Source organism: Schistocerca serialis, chromosome 3, assembly GCF_023864345.2.
Source record: "Schistocerca serialis cubense isolate TAMUIC-IGC-003099 chromosome 3, iqSchSeri2.2, whole genome shotgun sequence".
In the NCBI taxonomy this organism is placed as follows: domain Eukaryota; kingdom Metazoa; phylum Arthropoda; class Insecta; order Orthoptera; family Acrididae; genus Schistocerca; species Schistocerca serialis.
The window spans coordinates 338,018,484-338,039,157 of record NC_064640.1 but is presented as its reverse complement, the minus strand read 5'-3'; the positions used below and the strand labels follow the sequence as shown (position 1 = coordinate 338,039,157).

The 20,674-nt window shown below is 41.7% G+C and overlaps 1 protein-coding gene across 1 annotated transcript in view; it reads right to left on the bottom strand.

Annotated features, from left to right (window-relative positions):
• Nucleotides 1-20,674, bottom strand: part of LOC126470143 (zinc finger protein 277) — a 146,489-nt gene that overhangs the window by 86,500 nt on the left and 39,315 nt on the right. The window contains exon 4 of the mRNA XM_050097757.1: nt 13,711-13,913. Within this exon, the coding sequence (XP_049953714.1) occupies nt 13,711-13,913 (203 nt within the window). The remainder of the gene's footprint in view (nt 1-13,710; nt 13,914-20,674) is intronic.

The following is a 20,674-nucleotide window of genomic DNA, read 5'->3' as shown; positions in this document are numbered from 1 at the left end:
ACAGATATCTGCAATTTAGCCATTGCAATGTTAAGATGGAGTCAATCCAAACAAATATTGCTCATGGTGTATTTCATGTGACAGTCTAGGAAAATGGACCATATTTTTCAAAGGGAATTTCAAGTGCTCACTCAATATAATGGTCCCAAATTAGTCTAGTTCGATATTCAGTTTAACTGTGTGTGTTAATAGGGACAGGGACAGCAAAACATGATGCACAACCAGTGTTCCAGCAGTGGCTGAGTAGCATTGCTGCACATCAGTAACAGATGTACACGGCAGCACATAAGGTGGGACAAGCCAAGAATAGAAGATGTGATGAGGAAATGTTCACCTTTATGACAAGATTTTTTAAAAAATTGCAAAGCATGATAAAAAAAACAAGATTTATTATCATACTAGTATTATTAGGAACATGGAAAATGACCACCACACTGTTCTGCAAAAATATCTTTAAAGTACTAATGCCCAAGTTATGTGACATGGTCTTCATCAGTGGCAGTTACTGTTGTTAAATTTCAATAAACATTTGTTAAAGTTTTCCACGCCTAACATATTTATTTATTTAATTAACCATATCAGATTAGGACCTTCACATCCCCTCTTACAATGGACCAGAATTTCAACCACACCAATACCTCTTTTTACATCACAGTTACCTCACATATAACAATAATTTGATATGGCAGACAGTAATAAAATGATTTGAGTGTCCCTAGAGACAATGTGAATAAATAGTACTGACTAAGAGCTAATAAAGTTAATACTTGCAGTACTTCTACTACTGTTGCCTCCAATAATAATAATAATAATAATAATAATAATAATAGGGGCAGGTGTAAAAAGAATTTACAGACATACAAAATAGCGATAATGCCAGACAAAAAAAGAATTTTTAGGTGTACAAAATAGACTTTTCTGATACAGCAAGTTCTGGAGGAGGGAAATTTAAGAGACTGCAGCAGCTAAGAAAACTGGGAAATAAGATGATCTGGTTGGAACCTAGGGTTTAATAGGGTAAAGAGTGCATACAGGGACAATGACAGTCATTAATGTTGCTTCAGTAGATATGTCACTAACTGTCTTTTGAAACTGGAGATGTTATTCAGTTCTCTAACACAATGAGGAAGGTTAGTCAAGAATTGGGTTCCTGCTGCTGAAAAGGTCTTCGAGAAAGTGGTTGAGAGATGAAGTGGCCAGAAACAATTTTGTCTGATGAGAACAGGTGTTGCTGCCAAACTGTTCAGACAAGACCATTAAGGTCAAGGAGAGAGATGGGGGACAGTGTGCAAGGGACGTTTGAAAAGTCCGTGCAAAAATAAAAACTACTTACGTGTTTGGGGTATACCTTTTTTATTTTTTGACATAGTCTCCTTTTAGACTTATACACCTCATCAATGCTGTTCTAATTTGTTGATCCCTTCTGAGTAATAGGAATTGTCCAAGTCTGCAAAACAGCTATTAGTTGCTGCCATCGCCTCCTTGTTTGAATAAAATTTTTGTCCTGCCAACCATTTCTTCAAATTGAGGAACAAATACTAGTCCGAGGGAGCCAAGTCTGGAGAATAGGGGGGATGTGAAACCAGTTGGAATCCTATTTCCATTAATTTTGCGACCACAACTGCTGAGGTGTGTGCTGGTGCATTGTCGTGATGGAAAAGGACTTTTTTGCGGTCCATTTGCCGGCATTTTTCTTGCAGCTGTTTTCAAACGGTCCAATAACAATGAATAATATGCACCTGTAATAGTTTTACCTTTTTCCAGATAGTCGATGAGGATTATCCCTCGCGAATCCCAAAAGACAGTCACCATAACCTTTCCAGCCGAAGGAATGGTCTTCACTATTTTTTGTGCAGATTCTCCCTTGGTAACCCATTGTTTAGATTGTTCTTTGGTCTCAGGAGTATAGTAATGTATCCATGTTTCAACCACAGTGATGAAATGACACTTAAAATCCTGCAGATTCTTCCTGAACAGCTGCAAACCATCCTTGCAACACCACACGATTCCGTTTTTAGTCAAGTGTGAGCAATCGTGGAAACCATCTTGTGGATAGCTTTCTCATGTCAAAATGTTTATGCAAAATATTATGTACCCATTCATTCGAGATGCCCACAGCACTAGTAATCTTATGCATCTTAATTCTTCTGTCATCTATCACCATATCATGGATTTTATCAATGATTTCTGGAGTTGTAACCTCCACAGGGTGTCCACAACATTCAGCATCACTTGTGCCCATATGGCCACTCCTAAAATTTTGAAACCACTTATAAACTGTTCTAATCGAAGGTGCAGTCACCGTACTGTTTACCAAGCTTCTCTTTAGTCTCCTGATGCGTTTTGCCTTTCATAAAGTAATGTTTACTCACCGCACGAAATTCTTTTTCATCCATTTTTTGGCAATCATTCGACTTCCTTTATTCACACGAATGCCAAAGACAAAGAAATAGACCAATATGGCTGAAACTTGGTGTGCTACTAACTAAACATGACCTTGACACATGCTGGTGGTGCCACCTCTCGGACTTTGCACGGACTTTTCAAATGCCCCTCGTACATTGACAAGACAAACGTAAGAGACAGCGTTTACAGAAATCTCTGTGGTTGTCTACATGCAGCCAGGACATCTGTGCATATGATGGTGAAATATGATCAAAGTGTTGAATGTCACAAATATCTTGAACATAGGCATTCATAACCAATCCCAGGCCTGCGAGCTTTCCTGAGCAAGTCCTTGCAGGATAACATGCTGTAATCAGTAATTGGAAGTATAAGTGTGCACACAAGTTTTTTTTCACATCAAGAGGGAACAGCTTTTTATATTTTTGCAGAACATGGAAAGGTACTGACATCTTATTGCACATTGTAATCATGGGCTCAGTCCAATTTAGATTTTAATCTATTATTACTCCTAGATACTTTGCTGAAGGAGAGAAGTTAATATCTGTCCCACTTAGGATTAAAGATGATAGGAATGCCTAACATTTTGGGCTAATGAGCCAAGAATGACCAACTAATACCCCCTAATACACCTTGGGTTTAGGGTGGGTTGAGCTTTGACCCTATATCCTCTGGCTATTTTGATAATGCACGCAGGTCGGTATTAAAATTCAATGTAGACTGGCAATGGCAAGGAAAGCATTTCTGAAGAAGAGAAATTTGTTAACATTGAGTATAGATTTAAGTGTCAGGAAGTCGTTTCTGAAAGTACACTACTCCTGGAAATGGAAAAAAGAACACATTGACACCGGTGTGTCAGACCCACCATACTTGCTCCGGACACTGCGAGAGGGCTGTACAAGCAATGATCACACGCACGGCACAGCGGACACACTAGAAACCGCGGTGTTGGCCGTCGAATGGCGCTAGCTGCGCAGCATTTGTGCACCGCCGCCATCAGTGTCAGCCAGTTTGCCGTGGCATACGGAGCTCCATCGCAGTCTTTAACACTGGTAGCATGCCGCGACAGCGTGGACGTGAACCGTATGTGCAGTTGACGGACTTTGAGCGAGGGCGTATAGTGGGCATGCAGGAGGCCGGGTGGACGTACCGCCGAATTGCTCAACACGTGGGGCGTGAGGTCTCCACAGTACATCGATGTTGTCGCCAGTGGTCGGCGGAAGGTGCACGTGCCCGTCGACCTGGGACCGGACCGCAGCGACGCACGGATGCACGCAAGACCGTAGGATGCTACGCAGTGCCGTAGGGGACCGCACCGCCACTTCCCAGCAAATTAGGGACACTGTTGCTCCTGGGGTATCGGCGAGGACCATTCGCAACCGTCTCCATGAAGCTGGGCTACGGTCCCGCACACCGTTAGGCCGTCTTCCGCTCACGCCCCAACATCGTGCAGCCCGCCTCCAGTGGTGTCGCGACAGGTGTGAATGGAGGGACAAATGGAGACGTGTCGTCTTCAGCGATGAGAGTCGCTTCTGCCTTGGTGCCAATGATGGTCGTATGCGTGTTTGGCGCCGTGCAGGTGAGCGCCACAATCAGGACTGCATACGACCGAGGCACACAGGGCCAACACCCGGCATGATGGTGTGGGGAGCGATCTCCTACACTGGCCGTACACCACTGGTGATCGTCGAGGGGACACTGAATAGTGCACGGTACATCCAAACCGTCATCAAACCCATCGTTCTACCATTCCTAGACCGGCAAGGGAACTTGCTGTTCCAACAGGACAATGCACATCCGCATGTATCCCGTGCCACCCAACGTGCTCTAGAAGGTGTAAGTCAACTACCCTGGCCAGCAAGATCTCCGGATCTGTCCCCCATTGAGCATGTTTGGGACTGGATGAAGCGTCGTCTCACGCGGTCTGCACGTCCAGCACGAACGCTGGTCCAACTGAGGCGCCAGGTGGAAATGGCATGGCAAGCCGTTCCACAGGACTACATCCAGCATCTCTACGATCATCTCCATGGGAGAATAGCAGCCTGCATTGCTGCGAAAGGTGGATATACACTGTACTAGTGCCGACATTGTGCATGCTCTGTTGCCTGTGTCTATGTGCCTGTGGTTCTGTCAGTGTGATCATGTGATGTATCTGACCCCAGGAATGTGTCAATAAAGTTTCCCCTTCCTGGGACAATGAATTCACGGTGTTCTTATTTCAATGTCCAGGAGTGTATTTGTATGGAGCGTAGCCACGTATGGAAGTGAAATGTGGACAATAAATAGTTTAGACAAGAAGAGAATAGAAGCTTTTGAGATGTGTTGCTACAGAAGAATGCTGAAGATTAGATGGGTAGATCACATAACTAACGAGGAGGTACTGAATAGAACTGGAGAGAAGAGAAATTTGAGGCACAACTTGACTAGAAGAAGGGATAAGTTGGTAGGGCATATTGTGAGGCATCAAGGGATCACCAAGTACTGGAGGGCAGTGTGGAGGGTAAAAATCATGGCGGGAGACCAAGAGATGAATACACTAAACAGATTCAGAAGGATGCAGGTTGCAGTAGGTACTGGGAGATGATGAAGCTTGCACAGGATAGAGTAGCATGGAGAGCTGCATCAAACCAGTCTCTGGACTGAAGACCATAACAACAACATAGCTGTCTTCAGTTTTGTTGGTTTTGGACTTAGATACAACTGAAGGAGGTCATCAGCATACATGTGATGTTTGCTATAGGTATCTGTAGATATCTGCTTGTTACAGCGGTCACTTCAACTATCATCTGTCGAGTCAGCAGATGATGATTGAAGTACTCACTGTATCAAGCAGATATCTATTCGAATGCTGGCCCCTATTTTGACTGGAACCAAGGTTGGAATCTTCCTACACATCGATCAGGGAGCCTGAAGACAGCACAGTAAATTGCCGAAACCGATAGCCAAAATAAGTTTGGAAATTATTAGACTGCTGAAAGGTGTTTGATTGGACATCCTGAAGTGAACAGTCAAGTCCTACAACCATATCTGAAAAGGTGGACATGCAGACTTGCTGGAAAGACGTCAGGTATGAGTGAAACCACTGCACTGCACTCTGTGAGAAATTTAGGATGCTGAGTTTTGGCAAGTAAAATGTCGAAGTAGACATTGTCAAATGTTTTTCTAACATCTAAGAAGCACAGGATAGTTGTCTCATGCCCATCTGCGAGAGGCCTGAGGTCATCTGTTACCTTTATTATGGCAGATGTTGTTGTACAATATTTATGAAAACCTGGCTGTTATTTGTCTATTAGGTTGTTTTTAGTTAGGTAGTTTGTTAGCTGGTCTTGGACTATATATCCTAAAGCCTTGGACAGTGCAGGAAGAATTCAAATAGGTCAGTCATCAGGGGATGCTGTGGCAACATCCTGTTTAGGTGGTGGCTTAAGCAGTCCTTGTTTCCAGACCTCAGGGCAAAAATCTTGTTAAGGAGTGGCTGAAGGTATCTGTTATAGTGGGCAGTAGAGTGAATAATATGATTCAGCACTTGGACTGTGATGGCACTGTGTCCAGTAGATGCTGATCTGATACACATGATTGCTTTTTTGACAGTGTTGTAAGTAACACGCTTTAAGTAGAATTTTTCATGGCTACTGTCATTTACCTCCATGAAGTAATCAATGAGTCCCTGTTTCATTTGCACTTCAATTGTGGTTGTAGGTAATGTGAAGTGCCACTTCAGTTCTTCAGCTAGAACATTGGAGTCAGCTGCATGTCTTACTTTGACTATAACAAGTCCACACAGGTTTTTCCCATAGAACAGTTGATCTGTTTGTTGTTAGTTAAAGTATGGGTATGCTTGAGTTTAGCATTTCTCATAGCTTGACTGACTCTGTTCTGCTTCTGCTTGCAAGTAATACGATTTTCAAGTGTAGAGTGTAGTTTGTATGTCTGATATGCAGTACATATGAGCTTTATGAGCTGTTTTAGTCCATCAGTTAGCCTTGGTGCAGGTTTCCTTCTTACTTTACTTGTCCAGTTTCACTGTCTGTCACCTACCACCATGCAGCTGTGCTAGTTAGTTCTTGTCAGAGTGCTGGTTAGTCATTTTTTCTAACTCAGAAAACACACTGTTATCAATATATTTTGAATAAATGGCAGCATCAGATATAAATATTGAAATACTTTATTTTACTGACTATCTTCAGTGTTAAAAATACATAAGAACCATCAGACATGAGACTCTTAACACAAATGTGGCCCTGTTTATAACAACCATCAAACAGTGGTTATAAATAGGGTCACATTTGTGTTAATATCCTCATGTCTGATGATTCTTATGTATTTTTAGCAATGAAGATGGCCACACAGTGGCCAAAATCGATCTGTAAAATAAATGATTTCATTAGTTACAACCAATGCTGCCATTTATCCAAAATATATTGACTACAATATGGTCATGTTCCACATTGTTCCCAATGGAATTAGACATAAACATGTTGTTATGCCAGATTTCACACAAGACCAATTTGGGACTGCTTTATCAAATGAGATCACAGAATACCACTTAAAACCATTTTGCCTGTAATGAGGAACATTCATATGACCAATTTTGTTTATATTCTTTTTAAGAACTTGCAGTCAGAGGAGTAAGACAACATATTAAGGTTTAGTTACCCCTATCATAATAGATACACCAATGAAGGGCACTTAACAGTGGCTAAAACATTGGTACATCATACTGAAACATGATGCCATCTACAACCCACAAGTGGTGACTTATTTTGCCAGTGAAAGCCTATGAACATAGCTCAAAAATGTACTTGATACTATATGAGATGTGGAAGCAGCAACGATATCAACATGGATGAAAACAGTATCTGACACTTGAATTATGCTAAGTTCTGTTGCTGAGCAATAGTAAAACTTCTGTCTCTCAGGAAACACAGGGGGCAACCAGATTTAAGACATTAGTACAAATTACAATCACCTTTTTCAACTTTTCTTCCCCGTATAATTCTGAAATACCTGCAAGAAAAATAATTGTAAAAGGAAACTATGGAGCTCCAAAGTCTTAATTGTATATGAAGTCTAACTCAATAGACCACAACTACAGCACAACTACAGTCAAACTTGTATGCATGAACAACTACCCAAATGATACAATAGGAGATGCAGGTCTCTATCACTACACTCATTTAATTCAAACCACCCAAAATTTGGTTCATTGAAGCTTCTAAAGGAGCAGAAGAGACACTTGGCATGTAGTTCTAGGAGTTACAGCTCGTTGATGAAAAAATACATCATTTGAAACAATAAAACTCCAGTAGCCATGTAGATGTAGAAACCGAACACTGTTTGACTATAATGAACTATTGGTTGCACAAAGAATCCAAAGAAGAAATACACAATGGAATACACACAAGGCTTGATGTGAAAGTAACAGAGTATAACAAAGGGGAATGTTAACCTGCATGGGTTGGCAAAACTGCACCCATGAGATTATTATGGATTTTGCTGTCATAAACAATTAACTAAGTAAGATATTACAAGCCACATTTAAGTGTTTCTTGCTTACATAAATATAATTTAAATGTAGCTATGTTAACATTGTGTTAAATATAATAAAACTGTTGTGACTCGCCGATCATTCAAAGTGCCGCCGCACAATTACGCGCGTCCTCTACGTGCGGTGCTGTCTGCCAGCCATGCAGCAGCTGCGCCACCTAAGCGGCCAGCCGAGCAGTGGCCGCTAGACTGAGACTCAGTGCTCATTTGAATGCTAACGTGTACACATGTCTTACTTGTCAACTTACTCTGTGACTTATATGTGTTGTGTCGTTCCAAAATATATGTGTTAAACTTGAAGTTCTAACAATTGGCAATGAGGTAGTGGATTTTTCCTTTACACTGTTGACTCACAGGGTTCCATGGCTACTGTCGAGCAACTATTGCAAAATCTCCTTGAACAGCAAATGCTTCTAACAGCGGCGATTCGCGATTTCATCACGGCATCAAATGCGGGGCGTTTCTTGTCGTTGGCTATACCTCCTTTTCCTCCTTACGACGAGATGGCGGAAGACTGGTCTGATTATGAAAAACGTCTTCGACAGCACTTCTTGGCATTTCATGTCACGGACGAACAACCATGTAAGTCTCTGTTCCTTTCCTGGATTTCACCTCAAATGTATCAGTTGTTGTCGCAATTGGCTCCGTTGAAGGATCCTGCGTCTTTGTCCTTTGCTGAAATGTGCTCACTTCTGTCTGTCTATTTTCAAAATCAAACACATGTGGTAGCCTCTCGTGTTGCCTTTTATCGTTGTCAAAAACAACCAAATCAATCCTATCGTGCTTGGGCTGCTGAACTTCACGGCCTCAGTCGAAAGTGTCAATTTGTTACTGACGTTCACAAAGAATCCTATGCCGATTCCACGGTACGGGATGCTATTATCCGGTTGGCGACCGACAAAGAAGTTCGGCAACAGACCCTTCAGTTGGCGAATCTGACTCTAGATGAAGTTCTTTCCATTGCGCAGTCTTTTGAAATTTCTCGCGCCGCTGGGGCGCAAATAGAGGCGTGGGGTGATGTCGGGGAAATACAACCTCTGTGCGCTGTTGACGACGCGTGCGGCGCGTCCCCGCCGGCTGACGTGGCCGCAGTGCGCTCCCACGTGCAGCCTCGGCCTAGCCGTAAACAACCCGCTAAGAAACTGCAGCAAAACCCCCGGCAACTTCCTTCATGTCCGCGGTGTTTTACGAAACATTCACGCGAGGATTGTCCCCAACATTGGGCTGTGCATCACAACTGCAAAAAGAAAGGTCATGTGTCTTCTGTTTGCAAATCCGACCGCATACATGATGTTCGTGAACATGACGCTGATTCTGATTCTGTGTTGTCTGTCAATTGTACTTCTTCCCTTTCAGGGAAGTTATTCCTCACTGTCCAAATCCTTGGTCGAGATGTTCGCATGCAAGTGGATACCGGTTCTGCTGCCACTATAATTAATTCTCAGACGTATCTTCAGCTGGGTTCTCCACTCCTGTCCCCTATCACTCGGCAATTATGGACGTACAATAAACAGAAGATTTCTCTCTTGGGACAGTTTAATGCTGAGGTATCTTACAAATCCGTCGTTCGCACTGTTCCCATATTTGTGGTTGACCAGAGCAACGCAAAAAATCTTTTTGGTTTCGATGCCTTTCGCGTTTTTGGGTTTTCCATAGATGACTCTGTCAATATTGTCTCTGATGCTATTCCTTATGCTCAACTGGATTCCTTGTCGACGACATTTTCGTCCCTTTTTTCTCCTGGGTTAGGCCGTGCAAATGACTTTGAAGCTCATATCACGCTCAAACCCACTGCTCGGCCTAAGTTTTTTTGGGCTCGGCCCATTCCTGTGGCCCTTCGTGATCGGGTAAAACGGGAGTTGGATCGTCTCACTGCTTCAGGGGTCTTGCTTCCTGTCACTTCCAGTGAGTGGTCCTCTCCTGTCGTTGTAGTTGCTAAGCCAAATGGTGATATTCGTCTCTGTGACGATTTCAAAGCCACTGTAAATGCTCAATGCCTCATCGACACTTACCCTATGCCCCGTCTTGAAGAACTGTTCACTAAACTTGCTGGAGGCCAATATTTTTCTAAAATTGACCTGTCAGAAGCTTATCATCAACTTCCTCTCGACGCTGCTTCCCGGCAGTTTCTGGTCCTTAACACGCCTTTCGGTCTCTATCAATACCAACGCTTGCCATTCGGGGTTGCTAGTGCCCCTGCTCTCTTTCAGCGATTCTTGGAACAATTATTGCTCCCTGTCCCTGGGTGTATCAATTACATGGACGACATTGTTGTCACTGGCTCCACCACTGAAGAACATCTTCAAAATCTCCGCACACTTTTTCATGTCTTACAGACTGCCGGTCTTAAGTGTAATCTTCAGAAATCACAATTTTTTCAGGCATCTATCACGTACTTGGGGTTTCAACTCTCTCAGAATGGTATTCGTCCGCTTCAACAAACTGTCGCTGCGATCGATGCCCTTCCTCGCCCTACATCTGTTAAGGAACTGTAGGCCTTCTTGGGGAAAATAGCATACTATCACAAGTTTATACCATCTGCGGCTTCGGTGGCTCAGCTGTTGCATCGCCTGTTGCATAAAAACATGCCTTTTCACTGGTCCGCGTCATGTGAAGCGGCTTTCCAGAAGTTGAAGACTATGCTGAAACAGGCCCCGTGCCTGGCTACTTATCGACCTGGCCAACATCTTGTTCTTGCCACAGACGCCTCTCAATATGGGGTTGGTGCAGTCCTTGCGCACCGTTTTTCTGACGGTTCGGAACAACCCATTGCTTATGCCTCCAAAACACTCACGGATGCCCAACAAAAGTATTCTCAAATTGAGAAAGAAGCTTTGGCCATCATTTATGCTCTTCATAAGTTTGGTGTTTTTCTCTATGGCTCAAAATTTCATCTTGTTACGGATCACAAACCACTTGTTTCCTTGTATCATCCATCAACGTCACTTCCCGACAAGGCTGCACACCGCCTCCAGCGTTGGGCTCTTTACTTGTCCCGTTTCAATTATGAGATTCATTTCCGGCCCACGGCTCAACATGCGAATGCTGATGCTCTATCTCGCCTTCCCATGGGTCCTGATCAGGCATTTGATAGGGACAAACTTTTGTGTTTCCACCTGGATGTTGCCGAGCAGCGGGTTGTGGACAAGTTCCCCATCACTGGGGACAGGCTGGCGGCTGCTACGGGTTCTGACCCTACCCTCTCCCGGGTTTTACGCTGTATTCAGAAGGGTTGGCCAGATCGCCCGTCCGCTAAGACTTCTGATCTGTTGCGGAACTACTACACTTTGCGCTACCGCCTCAAGGCTAGGGATGGTGTTCTCCTCCTCTCCACTGACAATGCTTTGCCGCGTGTTGTGGTACCTGCGTCTTTGCGTGCTTTGGTCTTGCGCCTCCTTCACCAAGGGCACTGGGGTGTGTCTCGCACAAAATCTCTGGCGCGCCGTCACGTGTACTGGCCTGGCATCGACTCTGAAATAGCACACATGGTCGCTGCCTGCGGCCCTTGTGCGTCACAGGCCACTGCCCCGAAGTCATCTTTGTCACCGTGGCCTTTGCCTGAGAAGCCCTGGGAGTGCATTCATGCTGACTTTGCGGGATCCTTTTTAGGTACTTATTGGCTCCTCGTAATTGACGCCTACTCTAAATTTCCTTTCATTGTCCGTTGCACGTCACCTACCACCGTGGCAACCACCAGTGCTCTCGCCCGCATTTTTTCTTTGGAAGGCCTCCCCTCTACTCTACTCTTGTTACTGATAATGGTCTGCAATTTGCCTCTTCTGAATTTGCGGATTTTTGTGCTTGTCACGGTGTTACGCATGTCACGGCCCCGCCGTTCCATCCACAATCCAACGGTGAGGCTGAACGACTGGTCCGCACATTTAAGGCTCAGATGCGGAAACTTCTGACTTCTTCTGCTGCTGATGATGCGCTTCTCCAGTTTCTGGCGTCTTACCGTTTCACCCCCATGGGCGACCACAGCCCGGCTGAGCTCTTACATGGCCGACAGCCCCGCACGCTACTTCATCTTCTGCGGCCTCCCACCTCACAGCCGCGGGTGCCTTCACTTGGCCGGTTCACCGCCAATGACCTCGTCTGGGTATGGGGATATGGCAGGCGGCCAAAATGGAGCCCGGGCCGCATCTTAAGACACCGTGGCAGACGCCTGTATGAAATCCAGATGGACACGGGTGTTGCAGTGCGTCATTCGGACCAGCTTCGGCCTCGGGTGCCAGCAACGCCTGTTCCGAATGCTGCCACACCACCTTTGGCTCGACGTGACGCTCGGGATCTCGGCATCTCTCAATACTCACAACGCAGCCCTCTCACAGTCATCGCGATGCCAGCACCAGAACGGACGCCACCAGGAGACGTGCCCATGCAGAAACCGGAGGACCATCTACTCGCCTCCTCCTCCAATGGACGCCGACACATCGCCCATGTCTCCTGTCATATCAACTGGACTTGCCGCAACGGGCAGATTGGTGCATGCGGCCCAAGCAGATTTGACCCCTACGTCTCCTGTCTTCTCAACCCGTTATCATCAGGGACACTTCCATCCGTACGGGAAGCCTCCTCCTCGAGACTTTACGGCGAGTCAAAAAATACCTATGGACATTAGCCATCTCCAGGACACCTCCATCAAGACCAGTGCAACAATTTCAAAGGGGGGAAAAGTGTTGTGACTCGCCGATCATTCAAATTGCCGATGTGCAATTACGCGTGTCCTCTACGTGCGGCGCTGTCTGCCAGCCATGCAGCAGCTGTGCCACCTAAGCGGCCAGCCGAGCAGCGGCCGCTAGACTGGGACTCAGTGCTCATTCGAATACTAACGTGTACACATGTCTTACTTGTGAACTTACTCTGTGACTTATGTGTGTTGTTGCGTCGTTCCGAAATATATGCGTTAAACTTGAAGTTCTAACAAAAACATTGTTAAAAATGAATTTTCTTTCTTGCACTAGTGGATATTTTCCAGGCTTAACTTTTTTACCTATGGGAATTTTGTATTTTTTTATCTGTGCTGTTTTTATTTTATTGAATCTACAGTTAATGTTTTATAAAACTGAACAGCCACAAGTGAGAAGTGTGGATTATGATTCGGTTCATTAAACTAGGAGTTTTTCACAAAAATTGTAGCTTGTGATTTAATTGGGAAACTGCGGTGTGAAGAGAAAGAGGTGCTCGATGAGGCTTGTCCATGGAATTTTTCACTTAAAACTAACTTGTATGACCATTTCTCTCTGTCTCCAAGTGAAGCCAATTCCAATTTCCTCCTCTGAGTTTTTCAGTCAAACACAATTTTTTTCTTCTCTCTTCATAATTTGCATTCCACCACTTCCATTCTACCTATCTCTTTTTCCCCACTTCTCCCATGTCGATCACTTACACGGTTCAAAGTCTAAATGAATCTCCCAACGTATTCTTTTATACTAATCTTAATAAATAAATGCCAACTGTTTTATTTTGGCTATAGCTCTTACTGTCTTTACTACTCCTGTCACAACTATTTCTAAATATAAGACGTCATGTAAAATGTCTATCATAGTGAAAGTAAAGAGAAAATATGAAACCTGTCTAATTAAATATAAGTGAGTCTTGTGGTTCTAATATTCCCATGATAGGTACATCAGTGATTAAAAATTAAAGTGTTCCAATGTTTACTGAGAAGTTACTCAGAATTTTAATAATTCAATTTGATCCTGATTAGTGAAACTAAATGCAGTCAAGTTTTACATTTACATTCAAAATGGCTCTTACCTCTCTAGCGTTTTTTGCAATTTGTCAATTAATTCATCCGTGAATACTAAATTGTCAGGATGTCCAATTTTTAAATTATGAATGGTGGCCAGGTGATCAAAGTAATTTGCTCTTGTGCCAGTCAGGTGCGTTTTACATAGTAAACATTCTCTTGAAAATGTTTTATCTTGCCTTTCTCTGTCTTGGCACGCCAAAACTGCTTCCTGAAAAAAAGTTTAAACAGATCTGCAGATTCTATGAAACATGAATTTGCTATACTATTTCTAATACCAAATAGCAAAGAGATGAAACATATTTAAAGAACATTTTGAAATTATCCTGTCATTTCATGTGATTCCAAACAGTGGTTAAGCTTCTCATGCATGACATCAGTAAATACAACAATACTATGACTTCCAAGTAGCACATGAATGACAATACATTAAATAATTATAAATCTAATTATTATTCAGCTTGGCACTCTCATGCTTACTATAAGAACACGTAATGAAACACACAGTTTTTTCTGTTCATCATACCTAGTAAGGGTACTAGAATGATGAACAAAGCTCCAAAATCAGTTTAACTAATGTTTTGTAAACTACTACTTTCGTGAATAAGTTCTTTTTTCCTTAGGATTCTTTAATAAATCTCTGACTGGCATCTTTTTTCCCCACAGATAGTTTTATGTGGTCATGCCACTTCAGGATACTTTTGTTGTTGTGACCCACAATTTGATACGACTGCTAATCTTTACACCAACATCGATCCTCTGAAGTCCTTCCTGCATTTTGCTACAATTTTCTGGTGTTTTCACTTCCTTTATGTAACAGTGTCATCTGCGAAATGGCTCAGAGAGCTTCCAACATTTTCCAGCATATAATTTTTATACATCATGAACAGTAATAGTGCACTTCCAAAGTTACTTTCACATCCAAACAATTTCAACTGATTATGAAAAACTTCTAACAGCTACTGAATCCAATTAAAAAACTGGTTCAACATACATCACGCTTGTATTTTGTTCACTAGGCGAGATTGTGGAACTGAATCGAATGCCTTTTGGAAGTCCTGGCAAGTACCAAACAAAGTTTTGATATACTGCTCTCTGTACCTCACAAACTAACAGATTGAGCTGTGTTTTACAATATCACTGTTTGTGGAATTAATACTGAATCCTATAAAAACTTTCCTTCTCCAAAAATGGTGTAATACACAAGTACAGAATGAGTTCCATAATTCTACAACAGGCTGAAATCAGCAATATAGAACTATAATTCTTGAAAACAGGGATTAACTGTGCCTTTATCCTATCATTGGGAACACTGCTTCTCCAATGACTGGGTATGAGCTTATGCTAGGAGGAGTACAAGTTTTTTCACGTAATCTCTTTATAGAAACCAATTATTTCAATTGCTTCTCTATGATTGAAGAGTGAACCTGTATTATATTATCCACAATGAAAATTTCTGAGACCTAATTCAGCATTTCAGCTTTCTGCCTGTTATCTTCCATTCTGGCATTAGTACAATCACTAAGAGAATGTATAGATGATGTCTACATTAACTTTATGTAAGATTAAAACTTAATAGGATTTTCACTTGACTCATTAGAAAAACATTTCTTTAGACTTTACTGAATACTTCTGGCATTACTCTCTTCATGTTAATTGTGGTTTCAATAGGCTTTTGTTCGTCAATAATGCATGTTAAACCTGCAACAAACCTCTCTCTTCCTTCATAGCAACTATGTAACACAGCTACTGAACCACGACAGATCTTTCCTATGCATCACAACCTTGATCATCACATACATACCTAAAACACACTGAACAATATCTTCGTATCAAGATATGAATGTCTGATGCTGACTACTTGGGTTATCTACGATCAGTTTCCTGTCACACTTACAAAGCAAAAATATCTTCCAACTTCTTTTTGGCATATATTTTAACTCGATGCAACAACAGTTTAACAATTATCAAATACTTCCTCTAAAGTAACTGAACTAAAAAGTTCAGTGACATTAGATACTCTGAAAGTTGCCCTTACAAATAAATTCTCTGACTCTTCAAGGTACATACAGAACAATTTCAATGAATCACTGCCCCTCAGACGAGTTTTAATCACATGACACTCTTATTCTATGGCTGACCAGTTGTAGTCTTCTGGCTGCCACCATATCTGCAATGTTCTTCAAATTTACTCTGAAGCATTCTGCCATTACAGCTCTTGAGGCAGGAGATCTACCAGAACATCCAAATAGCATGTTTCACTCACTTTTCTACATTTACATCTGCATCTACATAGATAATCCGTAAGCCACTGTACGGTGTGTGGCGGATGGTATCCTGTACCACTAATAGTTATTTTTTTACTGTTTCTCTCACAAATAGGGTGTGGGAAAAATTACTGTCTGTATGCCTCCAATGAGCCCTAAATTCTCGTATCTTATCTTTATGGTCCTTACGTGCAACAGATGTTGGCAACAATAGAATCGATTGGCAGTCAGCTTCAAATGCTGGTTCTCTAAATTGTCTCAATAGTGTTTCTCGAAAAGAACCTTTGATGCTTGTATTAATCATAATATTTTGCATCTAAAATTTATAATATCCTGACTAGATATTACTGAATTCTTTATAGCAGTAAATAAGCTATCACCAATGGCATCTAGATTACCTTTGCAATATATACTAAAATTGGAATTTACATCACTGACTTTCATTTCTAGTTTCAATTAGCTTTCAGCTCCTCATACAGTATGGGCCTTATTACTGTTAATAACGGAGCGTAATGCTGTGATGCTTTTGCAGTTTGTAGCACTTATCCAATGCACTGATTATGTAATATCTGTAACCACTAAATTCATTGAAAAAGATAAAATATGAATATTTTTCTCTATTTTGAAGTCTTTTTAAAATGGCATTTTAAAATAATGTCCTTTTATTTACATATGCACCAACTGTTAATTAATGTAGCTTGTTCATGCATAAGGACTATAGTAATGCAAGTAGTAGGAAAAGACACGGGGAAGCCTCTCCATGTCTGAAATATTACCATGTGAAAGGAAAAGGTGCAGAGGTGTGAAGTAAGCACACCAAGTGATTTTGGCAGCATCTGTCTGTAGTTATACTTTGCAGTGCGAACATCAAGTTTTCAGTGAGGCTAAAGTTATTATGAAAGTGAGTTAAAATGCCTTGGATGGTACTGGCTATTAGCAGCAGCAATACTGCATTTATTGGTCTGCTCTAGATTTATAATTATGACACCAAGAATGGAAGTATAGAGCATGTTACATCATGAGCCACGACAGCACCATACTGCATTACAGCACCACCAAGATCATCTCCACATACACCCTCAGGCAAAGTAATGTTTTAGTTTTGTATTTTCACTCATGAACTAGTGTTGGCTGAAGTTTCTGCAACATAATTGTTAAAGTGCAGCAGTGTATTATATACTTTACTCTGCCCTGTTAATCTCCTATTTTGATTCCATGAATAGTCCAAGCACTGATTCAAAGTGAAAGTGTTGAGATAAGTAATGGAAAAAAAATTATTTATAAGAAAATGTTGAAATAACTGCAGTCATTTTACTGATTTGCAAACAGGTCTTAATTCAAAGTGCTCCAGGTGTTAGAGATTTCAGTTCACTTAATACTAGAAGCATAGTTACTTAAAGTGCAACAAAAAGATATGATATCTAGGTTATTTAACATAATATAAAAATTACAAGCCAAATCAGTGATTACAAGGGAGGTTATTGGTCATAACTGTTTAAGGGCCTACACCAATTATACCTGTGCAACAAGTTTGTAATCAGTACAGTTAGTTTATTTATGTTGATGTGTATATTCTGCTAGCGTTTATTCTTGAATGTGTTGATGGGGGAAAGTTACAATACAGAACAGTTTAATGTGTGTCATGAGGATCCCAAACACTCAAGCAGCACTAAGAAATTGGTTGTGCAAGCTTTCTGTCCATGGTCTCCTCTATAGTCTCACTACACAGTCCCAGGACTCTCCCAATCAACCGTAGTTAACCATTCACCTTCCCTACAAGTGACCTTACACACTCATTCCATTTCATGTCATTTCACAACATTATGCATCCGTATTTAATCAACATTGCCGAGTTACACACCGTACCATGAATAATGTATTTGTATAGGAGAACAGTCTTGTAATTTTCAATCATTATAAACAATTATCCAGATTTCATCACACCAAAAAGAAATTCTGATCATATCACCCTTAATCCAATTACAGTCACTCAATGATGACACTTTCAGATATACCATCTCATCAGCAAACAGTCTCAGATACCCATCCACCACATGTGACAGACTGTTTACCCACATAGCGAACAGCACTAGTTCTATCATACAGCCATGGGACACTGTTGACTACATGCATCTCATAACTGTTCTAAGATACTAGGCAACAGCCGAGCAGCCAGTACCCACGTCCACCTTCCACCCAGCAACCGTTGTTCCCCCTCAGGTAAGGAGAAACCACATGGGTCAAGCATATCACAAGGTGAAGTGATATATGAGGGTTAATCATGAAGTTTTAATTATCACACCAGAAAAATAAAATTACAGTGTTCTTTTTTTGATGGTGTGCACATACATCTGAAATCACAAAAAACGGTGATGGCTGAAATTTGAATTGCCCGCCATGTTACACGGGTGCTGATGACATTATGTAGTGTACAAAACTACTCATAAAAGTGAAGGACCCTTGTAACTTGGTGTAACTGAGGGAGCTACACCTCACTGACACATTCTATAAATCAACAAGAATATCTACCCGGTGTCATTCTTACAACTTAAGATGTAGGAAAGGCAAATGAAATCATGAGGTGTAATCAGAGATGGAACTACAATAAGAAATACCTGAATACAGCAGAACTTAGTGTCCAGTGACTGTAGTTTGGTGGCACAGTTAATAGACTGATGAGCACCTGCAAGACTGCAGGATTTCGACTGAATCCTACTTTTGACAATTATTTTTCGTTTGACTGCATTAATTTTTCTATAGAAAACACTAAATTACCTGAACAAACAGGTCAGGCTCTTAATCATATTTTTTGGCTCTCAAAAGGACATAGCCTGTGGTTCCTTTACCCTAAATGTTCCATCCAAAGCCCTTTCACGGCAATGACTATTTGCACCCTTTGAGAGACTTAATCTATTAGGTGAGCAGTAAATTTCACCTTTTCTACCACCTCCCCCAGGCAGATAGATTATAGAGGTTGCACGGTGCAGCTTTAGGCCAGTTTTTGTGCAAGGTCTGTTTCACCTCTGCCCAAAGTTTTTGAATGGGGCTGAGGTCTGATGCAGAAGGGTGCAAGTGGAGAAGAGAAATCTAATTCTGTTCTGCAAACCACTCCTGTTCCATAGTGGACATGTGCACTGGAGATAATCCTGCTAGAAACAGGTGAATCATGATAAAATTACTGCACAGAGGAGATCCAAACAAGACCCTGTGAGCTTTGCACCTGAAAACATTAAGCTGCATACTGCAAGTGTGAATGTCCAGTCTCTGCTAGCTCATCTTGACAAGTTATGTCTTATATTTCAAGGCATAGACATCCATGTAATACTTCTGTCGGAGACCTGGCTCAGTAAATCTAGATGGCTACACTACCCTAGACAAGTTTGGAACACCATGCTACATATTACAATGGAGCAAGATGGGAGTGATGTATGTGAGTTATCGATTAGAATACAGAATAGTATGATCAAATTAATAATTAATAACGACACAGTTTTGTATGGATAATTACTGTACATATACATATGTATTGGTACTGCTCAGTTTTATATAAACTTACTGTACCTGTCCAAGTAGCTCTATTAAACATGCCATGTGGTGCCAGCCTACAGCACGACCATGCATAGAAGCGTTGTTTACAGTTCTGTTCCATTGTAGTTCTGTTTGTATGAACGGTGGACATGCCGCACAAGAAGGTAGTACATGTAGTGATAGTAATTGAAAATGGCACCCAAAGTTCCAGATTCCTTTTGATTCACTGGTAAAGATAATCACTTTGCACCAGGAAAGCAATAGTGTCCAACAAATATGAAAGAAATTGAAGATTTCCATCAGAGGAGTTGTCAAGACCATACACCGACATAGAGATACTGGCTCCTAGGATAATCGCCCTCACTCAGTAGCACCCAGTGGGTAATTCCAACTGTGATGCACAGAGAGGATTCTGTAATAGTATGGGGATCTCTCAGAGGGAATACAGTCAGATATGGTGAAAGCAGGTGGAAAAATGAACCAGAAGGATTATCATGCCTTTCTCCATCAACATACTCAGCCATCTGATTTGCATCTGACTAGGAAGGGGTATGTCTTGCAGCAAGATAACATAAAATGTGCATCTTGTCTGCCTCAGAACTATATCAAATCTCTAGAGGTTCAGAAATTTTTTAGAAAGATGAAATAGCCTCTGCAGCTATGGGGTGAGTTGGATAGGAGGACCTGAAAATGAGGAATCATTGGTGGGACACACTTGTGGGACGTCATGCAGCAAGAGAGGAGAGTAATTCCAACTGAAACCTTGGCAAAACTGATGCATTGGACGCTGAGCGTATGCTAGGCAGTGATTAAAGCAAATGGTGGCTGTCTTGAGGAATCTGAAATTTAATACTTCTATTTAGCTATTTATTCTTGAGCTTAATAAACATTTAGAAGACAATGAAATGCAATTTTATAATGTATTTTCTTCCTTTCCATTGTCCATAATCACTTGGTGTTTCTAAACTTATAAAGGGTAGTGTACTTATTTCTATGACAAGCCATATGTAACTGAGGAGGGGAGGAGTAGGGGCATACAAAATGCTTCGACTTATCACCTACCATTCCACACACATCCAACAATAATGAAGGTACACAAGTGGAATACATGTTCATAGAGATCAAATAACTTAACACAAAGTTCCTGATGGATATCCTCAACAAGTCCCCAAAAGTA